The sequence below is a fragment of the Cetorhinus maximus genome, chromosome 18 (genome assembly GCF_964194155.1).
Source record: "Cetorhinus maximus chromosome 18, sCetMax3.hap1.1, whole genome shotgun sequence".
NCBI classification, from domain to species: Eukaryota; Metazoa; Chordata; class Chondrichthyes; order Lamniformes; family Cetorhinidae; genus Cetorhinus; species Cetorhinus maximus.
Window position 1 is genome coordinate 79,908,364 of NC_135896.1, and position 16,711 is coordinate 79,925,074.

The 16,711-nt window shown below is 40.9% G+C and overlaps 1 protein-coding gene across 1 annotated transcript in view; it reads right to left on the minus strand.

Moving 5' to 3' along the window:
* knl1 (kinetochore scaffold 1) overlaps positions 1-16,711 on the minus strand; it is a 126,870-nt gene that overhangs the window by 49,987 nt on the left and 60,172 nt on the right. Inside the window, exons 14-18 of the mRNA XM_078563026.1 lie at positions 15,668-15,758; positions 15,146-15,262; positions 3,740-3,827; positions 1,385-1,480; positions 196-235 (exon numbers count right to left, since the gene is read on the minus strand). Coding sequence (XP_078419152.1) covers positions 196-235; positions 1,385-1,480; positions 3,740-3,827; positions 15,146-15,262; positions 15,668-15,758 — 432 coding nt within the window. The remainder of the gene's footprint in view (positions 1-195; positions 236-1,384; positions 1,481-3,739; positions 3,828-15,145; positions 15,263-15,667; positions 15,759-16,711) is intronic.

A 16,711-nucleotide genomic window follows, 5' to 3' on the forward strand; every position in this document is an offset into this window, starting at 1 on the left:
AATATACATATCAAACAGACACCAAGTGCAGGCACATTTATTTAAACAAGCATTCAGCGACAGGAACGTTGGGAAATATAGGCTCACTCAGATCCGAGAACTGAACTATAGAAAAATAGCTGGGCAAACAGAACCTCAACATCGTGCACCAAAAAGAAGGAAAATATACAACAAGCACAATGAAAAGAGAAATACCTTTCCACGTCATGGTGTTCTGCCTGAAGTTTCTTCAGCTCTGTACAGAAAGGGACAACACCGAGTTATACAAAGCAGTATTGAGAATTATAATACTTAATTATAAGCTGGCTTTACACACTTTTAATCTTGGGGCTGTCAAACTAAGATTATCACTGTGGTAGTTAAGGGTCCACGCCCACCAAAAAGAACCAGTTACAAAAAAAAAGAGCTAAATCTAGATAAACTGTACAAAATTGATACTGATCATTTACAAATCCTTACACAAGGATAATATTTCCTGATGGACTTGGTTAGCTTTTTATATAGCTCTACAATTGGCCAAAATCAAAGAAATCACATCACTATCAACACCCTGGGCATTACCATTGACCAGAAACTGAACTGAGCTAGCCATATAAATACTGTGGCTACAAGGGCAGGTCAGAGGCTAGGAATCATGTGACGAGTAACTCGCCTCCTGACTCCCGAAAGCCTGCCCACCATCTGCAAGGCACAAGTCAGGAATGTGATGGAATAATCCCCACTTGCCTGGATGAGTGCAGCTCCTACAACGCTCAAGAAGCTTGACACCGTCCAGGACAAAGCAGCCCGCTTGATTGGCACCACGTCCACAAACATTCACTCCCTCCACCACCAACGTACATTAGCAGCAGCGTGTACCCATCTACAGAATGCACTGCAGGAATTCACCAATGCTCCTTCAACAGCACCTTCCAAACCCACTGCCACTACCATCTAGAAGGACAAGGGCAGCAGGTAGATGGGAACACCACCACCTGGAAAGTCCCCTCCAAGTCATTCACCATCCTGACTTGGAAATATATTGCTGTTCCTTCACTGTTGCTGGGTCAAAATCCTGGAACTCCCTTCTTAACAGCACTGTGGGTGTACCTACACCACATGGACTGCAGTGGTTCAAGAAGGCAGCTCACCACCACCTTCTCAAAGGCAACCAGGGTTGGGCAATAAATGTTGGCCCAGCCAGAGAAGCCCACATCCCATGAATGAATTTTCAAAAACTTGCTAGACTTGAATTGTATGTTTTGTATCCATGCCAAACTTCAGTTTCTAAGCCAGTTTCCAAATGTTAAATCAGAATGTCATGATTATTTCGATAACCAGCTAGCCACGAGGATTTCTCGGCAACTTCTTTTACATCTGCTACTTTTGCCATCCTGCCTCTTACCTTCTCGTTTGTCTGCCACAGTCTGCTCCAGCTGCATCATACTCTCATCGTTGTCAATGACATCAATCCTGCACACTCCCAGATGATCCAAATTTGCTATATTCAAGATAAGGTATATCATTCATTTTCAAGACAAAGAATTTAAGGAACTTAAAGGAATTTAATATATAAAAAATAGGTGACTCATAAAATAATGAGATTAAGATAGACAAATTTTGAGGATTTGGGTGGCGGCGGGGGGGAAGAGGAGGGAGTAACAGAAAACTACAGGACTCTGAATTTAACATCAGCTGTGGGGAATTAATTAAATAATCTATATTGGGAAAAAGTGGTTGAACACTTGAACAACTATGAGCTAAAAACAAAAGTTAGCATGGATGTTTGCAGAGTAGGTAGAGTGTGGCTAATTTAGGTCACAAAGAATTGAGAGGAGTGTGTCTATGGATGTTCTGTATTTGGACTTCCAGAGGCATTTCTAAGAATCTGTAAAACAGATTAGCAAAAATGACAGTACATGGAATTGGGAGCAACATCTGTGACATGGATTTGCAATTTGGAGATAGGACCAGAGAGCAAGGATAAAGGGAGTGTAGGCTGATTGGTGGGCTATGACTAGTAGTGCTCACCACTGGTCTGTACTGGGACCTCAGCTTTTCAACATATACTTCAATGACAGGCATGTAAGAATAGAGAGTTATATTTCCAAGTTTTCAGATAAGACCAGCTTAGAAGTTCAGCAAGCTGTATAGGTTGGTTTAGGAAGTTACAAGTTTAAGTGAGTGGGCAAAGCAGTGGCAATAAGGTCCATGTGGTGAAATGATTTTGGATCAAAGTATGACCAAATCAGAATGTTTTCTAAATAGCAGGAGACACTTTGAAATCTGGCATATTGTATTGAGTTTAGGGCACCCTGCTTTACAGGAAATAAATGTTAGCCAGGACAACTGAAATCCTTCTTCAGATGTGCACTGGGGTCATTTACATCCATGTAACAGTAGATGGGACCTTCATTTAATAGCTCATTTGAAAGATGACAGCTCAGACAATGCAGCATTCCACCAGCATTACACTGAATTCTTAGCTTAGATTATACACTCAAGTCCTGGAATGGGGCTTGAACCCACGAACTTCTGAATAGAGCACCGAGTGCTATTACTTTGCCAAGTTGACACTCACTATCCAAAGAGCTGGATATTGTTCTGGTGTGCTGCTTGACATGTCACAACAATATTGGAGAATTGAGACACTATTACAACTGCAGCCGATGTTATTCACTGAGCAAGCCAAGTCCCAGAAGGAAACCCGTCTTATTGATCATAACTTTTTTTGTATTTTGAAAATGAAAGGAAAACTACTAATCCCAGGAGCATAGAATCCTAGTGGCACTTTTATAATTTTAAAATTAAAAGATTTATTAACAAGAAGAAAAAAAACGTAGGCACACAAAATTAAAATTACACAGTTAAAACAGTCTTACAAAACATTCCCCAAAACATCCATTTGGTTAGGACACACAAGTAAATTACTTGGCAACAGCTCCCTTTTGATTTTAACTATAAAAATCCAGTAATATTACCCAAGGCAAAACCTGCTGCTACTTAAATAAAGTATACCACATGACTTCTCACTCTCTTCCACTCTGCTGTTAAAAAAACCAAAGGAAGTTCAGAAACAGGCTGCTCTCTGAAAACAAAGACTTTTCTGGCTTGAAACTGGATGGCTGCTTCAAATTCAAAACTTTTCTCAGCACAGAGCTGGTCTCAGGACATCTCTCCCACACAGCCAACACAACTCAAACTAAGCATCTTTCCTTAAATATCCTTTCCCCCTTTGGTCTTGGGATTTTATTGCCCCACGCACCTCTTTGAACTCAATTTTTACAAAATTTAAAATCTTTCATGTCTTCCTATTATCTCCACTTCCAGGTAAAATAAAATGTAATAACCTTCCCTTGTTTACCTATGAGTTTAAGTTGTACAAGTCCCTTGTCACTTCTAAATTGCCGTTGAAATTTAACAGCTGGAAAGTCAAGCCCTTTCCTATCGCCTAATCCAAATTTTAAAACCCAACCTATTTACTCGTACATTCAACTTCACCAAAACCTCTCATTGCAAATGCATGCATTGAGCCCCTTTATCTGTTATCTCTCCGCTCGCACAGACAAGTTGTCTTTACTACTCTTCCCCCACACACCTTTACAGAATACCACACATTCCAAAAATATTTTATTACTGGAAACCATGCATTAAATTATACTCTTAAATAATGTTTACTGCTGGAGTGGGAATGAAGGGGGATGAGGAAGGAGGGGAAGGAAAGAAAATGACTCAGCCATGTATGTGTATATTTACTTACCGAGATCTAGTGATGCAAGACAGTCATCTATTTTGTGTAGCATATCATCCAAAGAATTCTCATACTCGCTCCTCAGCTGTCGTTGTGCCTAAAATGACAGGGAATAGGACTTCAATTTGGCAGGAAATGTGAGATGCACCCCAAAACTCAATGGCCCCGAAATTATTTTAAATGGATTATGTCTCTGTTTAAATTAATGGAGAGGGGAATTTGTCACCAATGCTGCAATTTCAAGATCTTGCTGTCCTGTCAAACACAAAAACTATGGACTAAAGACACAGAGCAAATAAATTTATGAAGATTTTATGCTCATATTGAGAATTTGGAGTGACAAGGAATGGAACTCTTCTGGTAACCCCATGGCGGTTGATCACCATAGGAACAGCAGTAGGCCTTTCAGCCGCTCAAGCTTGTTCCATCATTCAATTAGATCATGGCTGATCTTTATCCCAACTCCATTTACTTGCCTGTTTCCTTATCCCTTAAATAACTTTGCCTAACAAAAATCTAAGTTTTGACATTATTTTGACCGAGCCTCAACAGCTTCTTGGAGTTCTACGTTTCCACTACTCTATGAAATGCTTCCTGACATCATCTAGACCTGAATGGTCTAGATCTAATTTTAAGGTTGCACCTTTGTTCTACCCAATCAACTTCTTTAAATCATATGAAACACCTGAATTACATCACCCTTAATCTTCTACATCCAGTAAATGTAGGCTGAGATTTTGCAACCTGCCCTCATAATTTAACTGTTTTAGTATTGCTATCATTCTGGTGAATATGCATTGCATTACCCCAAGGCTCATATATTCTTACTGAGGTGTTATTCCCAGGACTGAAACAGTGCTATAGATGGGATCAAACCAAAGCTCTGTATAGCTGAAACACAACTTCCGCCACTTTGTAGAATTAGGTCAACATTCCATTAGCTTTTTCAACTTATTTTTTGTACTACTCCACCAGCTTTTAGTGATGTCTATGCTTGGACTCAATCCCTCTGCTCATCCACAGTTCCTAACTTCTAATCATCAAGAAAATGCCAAGAGATCCATCTTTTAGGTTCAGATTGGATGACCTCATACATTTCCATATTAAACCCCACTTGTCCACTTACCCAATCTATTATATCCCTTGACAACTTTCTGATCCCATTCACACTATTTACTGTGCCACTTAACTTAATATCGTCTTTAAACTTAGGTATTCAAAATCCAAAACCCATATCTATCAAAAATATATCCACCTCAGTCTTGAAAATTCCAACTGTTTCAGCATCTGCAGTCTTTTGGGACAGTGAATTCCATATTTCTACCACATTTTGTGAAAAACTGCTTCCTGATAACCCCCCTAAAAGGCCTATTTGGATTATGACCTCTCATTCTCGATTTTCCCACCACAGGAAATAGTTTTTCTGCATTTACACTATCAAATCTTTTTAACATTTTAAACTTTGATTAGAACACCCTCTCAATCTTCTAAACTCAAGGGAACAAGGCAGCATTTGGAAAAGGGGAGGGTGGCTTGCTTTGTCAAAGCAAAACTACATGCTGGGAAACAAATGGATCTGCAAACTGCAGTTCTTCCTTACCAGTCAGTTTGAAAAGGGTTTGACCAAAGTATGAAGGTTGCCCTTGGACATGATCAAAATAACTTCTTCTGTTTTGTTGATAATTTTATTTCCTAAGTAAGTGTCTTTGCTTTTAATCTGTAGACTGCTTTGACTCAAGTCTTTGTTAAACTATTACACCTGTTCCCAACCTCACACAGACCTCTAATGTTTTTTGGTCAGCTGTTCGATTGCGAATTATTGTGCAGGGAGCTCTAACCTGGCCAAATGATGCAATAGACTGCTTACACTTGGCAAAGCTCAGATCCAGATCCAAGTAAGTTGGGAGACGCAGTAATAGAGATGGCTGTGGCATGATTATGAATCCTTCCAGTCCAGATCATTAGTGGTGGATTGCTTACCGCCACTGCACTACAAAATTAATCTCTTTCAGATTAGCACAAGATGTACAAACACCATACCTAGTGGCTTTTGCCTAATAACAAGGGTGCAAATCACCAGTTCACTAATCTTTGTCTAAAGAGAGACAATCAAATAGTTTATTTTCATAATTACCGAATATTGGTTGGACTTAATTTTTCCAAAAAAATAGAATTCACCTTCCCTGTCATGCATGAGAAAAGTAGAAAGAGTCAAGTAACCTCCCACTGCAAATTAAGGTGAGATACTGGGCAGTACAAGTTAATCACATCATATTAAATAGGATGGAAATTCAATAAGTTTATTGCCTCATTCAATTGTGATCAGAGCAATAGAAAATATTTGCATCTAAGGAACCTCAAAATAAAAAAAGTTCAGAGTGGATAGTCAGTTTGTGAGCTGTCCAAAGTCCAGAGCAGAAGCCGATAGAAATCAAGTGGGAGAGAGGAAGATTATGATCCATCACGCAACAGAAAATAAGGTCACAGCCCAGGAGAATCTGTGCAAGAATCAATACCGACAAACAAGAAAAATATAAACTTGCACGCAGTTCAAATTCAACAGGTGAAGAACTCCAAAACTTCTACATTTCTATATAGGTTGCCTCTGATTTGCAACAGCATTATCAGAAGCAACTCTGTACTTTAGATTATCTGGGCCAGTGTCAGCAAGGAACAAAAAAACAAACCAGCAGAAGGTTTCTTCTTAGGTGCCTCCAGTTAAATTGCTGCTGCGAGCAGCGCACACACTAGGTACACCACACTGATTCTGACCACAGGCAGGCTTTGCAGTCCACAGATGCACTTTCTCCACTACTGGCATGTGTGAATGCCGCTTTAACAATAGAGAAGGTACTCAGAAGAATAGGAAAGCCATGAATTTGATTTTGTACCCAGCTGCACATGTAAAAATTGCATCAGGCATAAATCCAGAGTGCATATTAAGTGTCTTCCTCAATGACTGCTTAAATTAAGTTTTTTTTTCCAATGTTTGGATAGGTACTTCAAGCTAGAGTTCGTTGCTGGAAAAACGCTACTTACCTTCATTAAGGTCTTCTGCATTATTTGAATGTTATTTACTCTGCATATACCTCAGAAAAGGCGTATTGTCCACAGAATGCTAAGGAACTGGGAAGGGTTAAGAGTGCATTTTATTTTATGCACCAGTCAAGTTACAGGCGCTTCTCCAAACTGAACATTCCTATAAGAAAACAGAATCTAATCAAGCCCTTTTTGAATAAGATTGTATTATAGGATGGATGTTAGAGTCATAGAATCATTTATGGCACAAGAGGGCATTCGGCCCATCAGGTCCATGCCAGCTACCCGTGGAGCAATTCAGTCAGTCCCACTCCCCTGCTCAATCCCCATAGCCCTGCAAGTTTATTTCCTTCAACTGCTTATCCGATTTCCTTCTAAAATCATTGATTATTTCTGCTTCTATTACCCTCATGGGCAGCAAGGTCTAGGTCATCGCCACTCGCTGTGTAACAAGGTTCTTCCGCATATTTCCCTTGCATCTCTTCCCCAAAATCTTAAATCTGTGTCCCCTAGTTCTTGAGCCTGTGAGGGAATTAAGACCTCACACTGTACATTTTTATAAAATACATGTAAGTATCCTCATGGTTATTTCTAAAATTTAAAAAACTGGACAAAGACCTTTTAAAATGGCTGAATCTTATGTCTGCTTGTGACCCTCGAACTAAAGCAGCTACCTGGCAGTACCGAATAAACTTGCACCTCGTTATCTCTGAAGAGACACTAGCAACCACCCTGTGGGCTGCACAGACCAAATAGGCATTTCATAACCCAGGTTACCACCTCATCAGCCTACTCTCAATCATCAGTAAAATGATGGAAGGAGTCATCAACAGTGCTATTAAGTAGCACTTGCTTAGCAATGATTTGCTTACTGACGCGCAGTTTAGGTTCTGCCAGGGCCACTCAGCTCTTGACCTCATTATTGCCTAGGTTTAAATATGGACAAAAGAGCTGAACTCCAGAGGTAAGGTCAGAGTGAAGGCTCTTGATTTCAAGGCAGCATTTGACACAGTGTGGCATCAAGGAGCCCTAGCAAAACTGGAGTCAATGGGAATTAGGGGTAAACTCTCCGCTGGTTGGAGTCATACTGAGCACAAAGGAAGATGACTGTGGCTGTTGGAGGTCAATCATCTCAGTTCCAGGACATCACTGCAGGAGCTCCTCAGGGTAGTGTCTTTGGCCCAACCATCTTCAGCTGCTTCATCAATGACCTTCCTTCCATCTTAAGGTCAGAAATGTTTACTGATGATTGCACAATGTTCAGCACCATTTGGACTGCTTCAGTATCTGAAGCAGTCCATGTCCAAATGCAGCAAGACCTGGACAATATCCAGGCGTAGGCTGACAAGTGGCAAGTAACATTCACGCCATACATGTGCCACGCAATTACCCTCTCCAAGAAGAGAGAATCTAATCATCACTCCATGACATTCAATGGCATTTCCATCACTGAATCACCCCACTAGCTACATCCTGGGCGTTACCACTGGCCAAAAACTGAACTGGGCGAGCCATATAAATGCTGTGGCTACAAGAGCAAGTCAGAGGCTAGGAATCCTGCGGCGAGTAATTCACCTCCTGATGCCCCAAAGTCTGTCCACCATCTACAATGCACAAGTCAGGAATGTGATGGAATACTCCCCACTTGCCTGGATGAGTGCAGCTCCAACAACACTCAAGGAACTTGACACCATCCAGGACAAAGCAGCCTGCTTGATTGGCACCCCATCCACAAACATTCACCCCCTCAACCACTGACACACAATGGCAGTAGCATGTACCAATTACAAGATGCACTGCAGGAACTCACCAAGGCTCCTTCAACAGCACCTTCCAAACTCACGACCACTACCATCTAGAAGGGCTAGGGCAGCAGATGCATGGGAACACCATCGCCAGGAAGTTCCCCTCCAAGCCACACACCATCCTGACTTGGAAATATATGTTCCTTTATTGTCGCTGGGTCAAAATCCTAGAACTCCCTCTGTAATAGCACTGTGGGTATACCTGCACCACATGGGCTGCAGCAGTTCAAGGCAACAGCTCAGCACCACATTCTCAAGGGCAAACAGTGGTGGGCAATAAATGCTGGCCTAGCCAGCGACATCCACATCCCATGAATGAATAGAAGATAAAGGTTGGCCAACCGGAGTCTACTCGTCTGCTTGGACAAAGGGCTCCGCAGCCTTCCTTTCAATTCCTAATGGCTGAGACATATAACCATCTCGGGGGCCCAGATGAGGGATACACATCCCTTCTCAAAGACAATGTGGGGAGGTGGGAGTCATGTGACATGGACCTCGAGCTTGTGGAGCCAGTTATATTGCCTTGTGGCACTGCAAACTCAGTCTGCCATTTTGCCAGCATCATAGAAAAGGAGCTTTGTCAGATTGAATACATGGCCCCATCTACAGTGTTTCTGCTGGAACTTCTGTACCCTCACTTACAAGACTGATTAATCTCTGCATGCTTATTTCATCGTGTGAAGTCAACACCACTGGAAAAGTGAATTATACTGCATCAATTTTCAGCCCACCAAACTCCTGTGAAGGAATACCTCATTGGCATTTATTCTGGACTTTGGACCTATGTGAAACACCATTTTTTTTCTCTTATTGTATGAATGTAAAGGAGGCACTGTTGCTATCCTCCATCCACGGTTTGAGTGTGTGCAAATAAACTAACCCTTTGAGTTCATCCTACCTCAAGTTTATTAATAGAAAATTGAATCACATCAAACCCGAGGGGCTGGAAAATACACCCCCGCTTATAAAGGGGAGAGTGGATCAAAAACACCTTTCTACTTATGGACGGGTTGTGAGGGGAGAAATTAGTGCTGTTTAAATTAACCCCCCTCCTGTCCGTAACATACCGTATGTTCTTCTGAAGTCATTTCTCAAAATAATAGGATTCGCAACATTCACATATTAAGTGTATGACGGTTGCTATTATTGACAATAATTGAACACTTAACAACAGTACTTACAGCAAAACTGGGTTTAGTGGATAATCGATACACATTAAGAGCAAAGTAGTCAGCTGATCAGGCCTTACCAAATTCTGACCTCTCACATCCAGCAACCACCTTTAAGTTTTTTATACTTCAGCATATTACTTAATCTTCCTTGACCATCATAGTGCTCCTCAGCCACAAGGCTGAAATAAAAGCCACTACAAAAGCACCACTGTGCAAAGTCAGTGTCAGATTCCTGCATACTCCATAACAGTGATAACAGACTTTCTGGCAGATCCGTCAATGCACCAGGAATGTAACTGGGTAGGCCCATTAGCCTTTTTCTGCACGCCACCCTACTGAAGTCGGAATTCAAGTCCTCTGCAGTAGAACTCATGTGCAACTTTGCTCTCTGGAGAGCTAGCACCTGCACGACCCTTTCTCCCTGCCCTGGTTGCAGGCCACTCATGTCCGGTGACTCACCGCAAGCAGATCTCACCTCTATGCTACTGTCTAACATCTGAGTTGGTGGCAGTGTGGGGGATCGAGTGACAGCATTTCCTCATCATCAGTCTCTTCTTTCTTTTGTATTTTACCCCTGCTTGGCCAGATGGCAGTTTTTGGTAGCTAAAATAAGAAAGGCACAAAAGTGGGGCTGCGATGAAGCAAGGAAGAAGTGCTTATACCATCTGCAGCTTGTGAATCAGAAAATATTTTAGGATTGTGGGAAGTGGGACAAGAGGAGGAGGATAAGGTAAGAACATACAGTCGTCTTCAATCCTTTCAGCCCCACTGCTGGCCACAGCCTCAGATCATGGCCACTCTAATGACGGCAATCACTGTGTCCTCCATCAGGGTGAAGACATGCAGCCTAACCCCTGCCGGTTAGGTGCTGTGCCTTTGTTTATGTGCCACTTTGCCCTGCAAGAGAGAGTGTGGTATAACCTTTGGGTGATATGGCTACCACGATTGAATAGCTGGCAGTGTGTGTAAGCTGCGAGAAGTGAGCCAATTTTATGAGCTGAGGCTAATAATGTGTGGTATGAGTTGTGATTGAGAGAGATTATTGGCAGATGAGAAATGAGGGAGAAATGGATTAAGCAGTGTTTGAGACTAGTGGTGCAGTTGGTAGAACAAAGCATTTGAAAATACATTCGCTAACCTTGACCACTCATGGGAGGGTACTGAATTTCTTTCAGCATTGCATCCAGGTCCTCAGGGCTACACTTCTAACACTGACCTGCACAAGCAATCTGCTTGCATTTTCAGTGTCTGTCTGAAAGGCTGCTACATACAGAGGGCCTCATTCATCATGTCCAATCCTTGCACCAAGGTCTTCAGTGATATGTCAGGCAACCTCAGAGCCTGCTCTCTGCCATCTTGTGCCATTTCCTTTGCCAGGTCCAAGTTGTTCTGCAGCTAGTTCCAGTCAGAATTCACTTCCTTTAAGGAGGTGCAAACTTGCTTTAAATAGCACAAGCAAGTCTAAATTCACATTAGCCTCTCAAGATTTTGCACTCCTTACTCAGGCATGCAGCCACTTTGCAGCTTCTTAGCACTGGCTGTATTCTGCAATTATGTAAATGAGTAGGCAGCATAAAGACTGCGTTCTGACTGCATTGAATGAATCGGTACAGGTTAATCACACACCAGGATGCCTTCACCAGTTTTTTTTCTCATAATCTGCAAGATGCTGTAACACACTTGCACCTACAAGCCTCACAAGATCATGTTACAGGCTGCATCCTTATCAGAGGGTTAATTGGGTGGGGCTATTTACCAACAGCAGCCTGTGGTGCAGTCATGATCTTACAGCAAAGGAATAGTTTGTTAAAAAGAAATTGAAAATCACTTCAAATTGCAGTGGAAAATAGTAACAAGATTTTATTTCAATGGCTCAAAGGTTGAGCCATACAGAGAAGGGCTTGAGATCAATTTCTGCTGCTGACCTTTCTGATCTCAGCCAGGGTGGTGATAGACTCTACAATTGGTCTCAACACTTCCAAATTAGAAAGGGAATACAAGTCAGGGAAGAGAACAAATGGCCAGTGGTTCCAACTCCCATGAGCAAAATGACCCAAGAGTAGTATATTTGGAGTGAGTACAGTGAATTCACCTCTGACATTTCAATACCCTGATCAAAGTTAAGGCTCACATATGAGAGAATGGCCACATAGAACCATAGAACACTACAGCACAGAAAACAGGCCATTCGGCCCTTCTAGTCTGTGCCGAAATATTATTCCGCTAGTCCCATTGACCTGCACCTAGTCCATAACCCTCCAGACCTCTCCCATCCATGTATCGATCCAATTTATTCTTAAAACTTAAGAGTGAGCCCGCATTTACCACGTCAGATCGTTCCACACTCTCACCACTCTCTGAGTGAAGAAGTTCCCCCTAATGTTCCCCCTAAACCTTTCCCCTTTCACCCTAAAGCCATGTCCTCTCGTATTTATCTCTCCTAATCTAAGTGGAAAAAGCCTACTCGCATTTACTCTGTCTATACCCCTCATAATTTTGTAAACTTCTATCAAATATCCCCTCATTCTCCTACGCTCCAAGGAATAAAGTCCTAACCTGTTTAATCTTTCCCTGTAACTCAACTCCTTAAGACCCGGCAACATCCTAGTAAATCTTCTCTGCACTCTCTCAATCTTACTGATATTCTTCCTGTAGTTAGGCGGCCAGAACTGCACACAATACTCCAAAGTTGGCCTCACCAATATCTTATACAACCTCACCATAACATCCCAACTTCTATACTCAATACTTTGATTTATGAAGGCCAGTATGCCAAAAGCTTTCTTTACAACCCTGTCTACCTGTGACGCCACTTTCAGGCAATTATGTATCTGAACTCCCAGATCCCTTTGTTCCTCCGCCCTCCTCACTGCCCTACCATTTACTGTGTATGTCCTACCTTGGTTTGTCCTTCCAAAATGCAACACCTCACACTTTTCCGCATTAAATTCCATCTGCCATTTTCTGGCCCATTTTTCCAGTTGGTCCAGATCCCTCTGCAAGCTTTGAAAGCCTTCCTTGCTGTCCACAACGCCTCCAATCTTAGTGTCATCAGCAAACTTGCTGATCCAATTTACCACTTCATCATCCAAATCATTGATATAGACAACAAACAACAATGGTCCCAGCACAGATCCCTGAGGCACACCACTAGTCGCAGACCTCCAGTCTGAGAAGCAATCATCCACTACCACTCTCTGTCTTCTCCCACACAGCCAATTTCGAATCCAGTTTACAACCTCTCCATGGATACCAAGTGTCTGAACCTTCTGAACTAACCTCCCATGTGGGACCTTGTCAAAGGCCTTACTAAAGTCCATGTAGACAACATCCACAGCCTTTCCTTCATCTACTTTCTTGGTACCCTCCTCGAAAAACTCTACAAGGTTCGTTAAACACGACCTACCATGCACAAAGCCATGCTGACTATCCTTAATCAGCCCTTGGCTGTCCAAATAATTGTATATCCGATCTCTCAGAACACCTTCCAATAATTTACCTACTACTGACGTCAGGCTCACTGGCCTGTAATTACCTGGTTTACTTTTGGAGCCTTTTTTAAACAACGGAACAACATGAGCTGCCCTCCAATCCTCCGGCACCTCACCCGTGGCTAAGGACATTTTAAATATTTCTGCCAGGGCCCCTGCAATTTCTACACTAGTCTCCCTCAAGGTCCGAGGGAATATCATGTCAGGCCCGGGGGATTTATCTACCTTTATTCGCTGTAAGGCAGCAAGCACCTCCTCCTCTTTAATCTCTATATGTTCCATGACACTACTGCTTGTTCCCCTTCCTTCCTTATACACTATGCCAGTTTCCTGAGTAAATACTGATGCAAAAAAACTGTTTAAGATCTCCCCCATCTCATGAGGCTCCACACATAGACGACCACTCTGATCTTCAAGGGGACCAATTGTGTCCCTTACTATCCTTTTACTCTTAATATACTTGTAGAAACCCTTAGGGTTTACCTTCACATTATCTGCCAAAGCAACCTCATGTCTTCTTTTTGCCTTCCTGATTTCCTTTTTTAGTATTTTCTTACATTTTCTATACTCTACAAGTACCTCATTTGCTCCTTGTTGCCTATACCTGCTATACACCTCTCTCTTCTTCTTAACCAGATCACCAATATCCCTTGAAGACCAAGGTTCCCTATGCCTGTTAACTTTGCCTTTAATCCTGACAGGAACATGCAAACATTAGCAGCACCAGGACCGGGTAGTGGAGAATATTGGAATTAATAAGGAGAAACATGGTAATAATTCTTTTTTAAGAGCAATAAAAATGTCTGAAATATTAAGGTAGACTGTACAATTAAAGAGCAATGAAATCAGGTAGGTAACCTTACTTTCCTCAGTTTTTGCTCAGATGGCATAAGTTTGAGCTAAAATTGTGACAACAATTAAAATAGGATAAGCTGCCTATATTTTAACTTTTGATGGCTGATCTGCTGAAAAGAGCAATTTTACAAGATAAGAAACAAAAGTTTTCAGTAGAAAAGTGCAATGAGTGCTCTACTTTGCTGCCTTACAAATTACATCTAGAACAACTCTTGAGGGAATCATAAGATGCTGTGTTCTGATGGATGTTGTCTTACTGAGTAATATACTTGAAGATGATGCCTAAAACTTTAAAAAGCCAAAATAAAATTATTCAAGTCTATTAGTCTAATTTGCTAACATCCGTATCAGAGTAATGTACATGCAAACTGAGCACTATTTTCTCTTTATTAAAATAAGAGAATGCAAAATCATTCATGTTAAAAACTGTAGTTAAACTTCAAATTCGGTTTTTGACATTCAAGGGTAGTTTGGTTAACAAGGTGAAATTAAATATGTTAGATCCGTGATAATAGCATGAGACTCAAATATACTAAAATAACGATCATTAATTTATTTGTTTCAAGATACTTTTGAAGAAAATAAGATCACAGGATGGATTTGAGGGTCAGACAAAATGCATAATTTTGCTCATTGCCATAATAAACTTAAATACTGCACTCACAGTTGAAAGAATAATTTATGGTCATTACATGAAGTCTAATGGAGCCAACTTTAAGGCTTTATCCAAATTGCTGCAAAGCAAAACAATCAGCATATACCAACTAATGGCCACAAAGTGATTATTAAACCAGGAATTATATTCCTTTAGAGAACATTATTTCTGGAAGCCTAAACTGTCACTTAATCTGTGCCTTGAAACCTAACTTGCCAATGAAAATCCCAAGTTATCTGCACTAGATTTAATTGTTGGTCAGAAAACTTAGTTTATGAAGAAGAGTTTGAGATCAAGAGTCATTTTTGCTCCAAAGAATCGGAGAATCAAACATTACCCTGCATAGCCAGATCCTTGTACCAATGTTGCAGAAACAAAGTTCCATAAAGCAAACTTACCTTCAACATATTCAACTGTGCTGAATAGAGTTCAACTTTTTGCTCATGGCAGATCACTTTGGTTCTTTTCACAAAAGTAGTTTTCTTGGCATTCAGGCAGGAACGAAACTGTTGCAACTGAAAAGCAGATTTTACAGTAAGCCAATTTAAAGGCTTTCTAGCCAATATACACTTTTGTAAATTCTTCCAAGGTTCATATACTTCCATTAAACCTCAGATTAGCATTTAAAAAAAAAATATATATAGTGATTGCTAATTTAACAAAGTAAAGGAAACAAGCTTATCTTAAAATGCAGCAAAAACATGGCGAATATCATGAATCTAATATAGGCCTGTTACAGGTACTGGTCATCAATGCTGCAGAATGGAGGTCAGCCATGGAAATGAACTTCAACACAAGTTACATTCTTCAGCAAGGAAGAAAAATTACTACTAAACAGCATTTACAAATTTTAATTAGGAAAGAATAAATAACTTAACAGGCCCACATAGGCAATGTTAACACTTTGATTCATTTCTTACCTCCTCTTCTGTCATTTGCATCACATCTTTCCACAGAGGAAGGTTCACCTCTGACAGGAGTTTATCAAGATCTAACAACTGGTCCTTCAGTCTTTAAAGATAAAGGAAAACCAGAACATTAAAGTCATTGAATACTCAATGTTAGCACTATCCAGATTCTTTTTCTCTCACTCTCCCCCATACGAATCCTTTTTTCTAAGTTTGATAATTAGTCAATTGGCTCTTCTTGCTGAATGATAAACTGCAACTTACAAATCCATTCTGAAAATGATTTAACACAAAGTTCTAGCTTCTCCATAATGTACTAGTAGAAAGAATTTGTTAGGGTCAGTAAGCTTGGAAGAGATACTCCAAGATCCAAAATTTGACACCAAGCCACGTAAGGTGATATTAGGACATATAGCCAAAAGCTTGGACAAAAAGATAGGTTTTAACGAGCAACTTGATGACAAAGAGAAATGGAGAGTCAGGGATGCTTAGGGAGCAAATTGCAGAGCTTAGCCAAGTCGTCCAGACCCACCCCCACCCCCTGGAATATTCTGCAGTGTCACTTCTCATTCTCAGATGCAATCACGACTTTAATAAGTCCTATTGGCAAAATTCTTCTTATAATCAAAATTGGTCTGAAATTAATGTTCTCTGTACAAGAGATAGCATGACAAGATTATTCAACTCTTAATAATCCCTTAAATCCAGTGACTAACAGGAAGCAAATGTAATAAAATATTCTTTATCTTGTAGGGTAATCCTTTAAAAAAATTATATAGTTAGCAGGACCAAAACACTAAAACTCGTTTAATACAGTCTCCGCCACTCATAGGAGGTTGCATTAGTGTGAATATGATTTGCCTGCTATACACGATGGACATAAAACATGGTAGCACTATTACAGTGGTGAAAACATTCCTTCCATTTTGCCCAATATCCAGCTCCACTCTGGCCTGCAGCTTTGTTTAAACTTCCAGTGTTTAGTCCAAACTGTAAACTCCACACCACTTCAAAGGGATCAGAAGGGTTTAAATACACAAAAGTTAATTGAATATA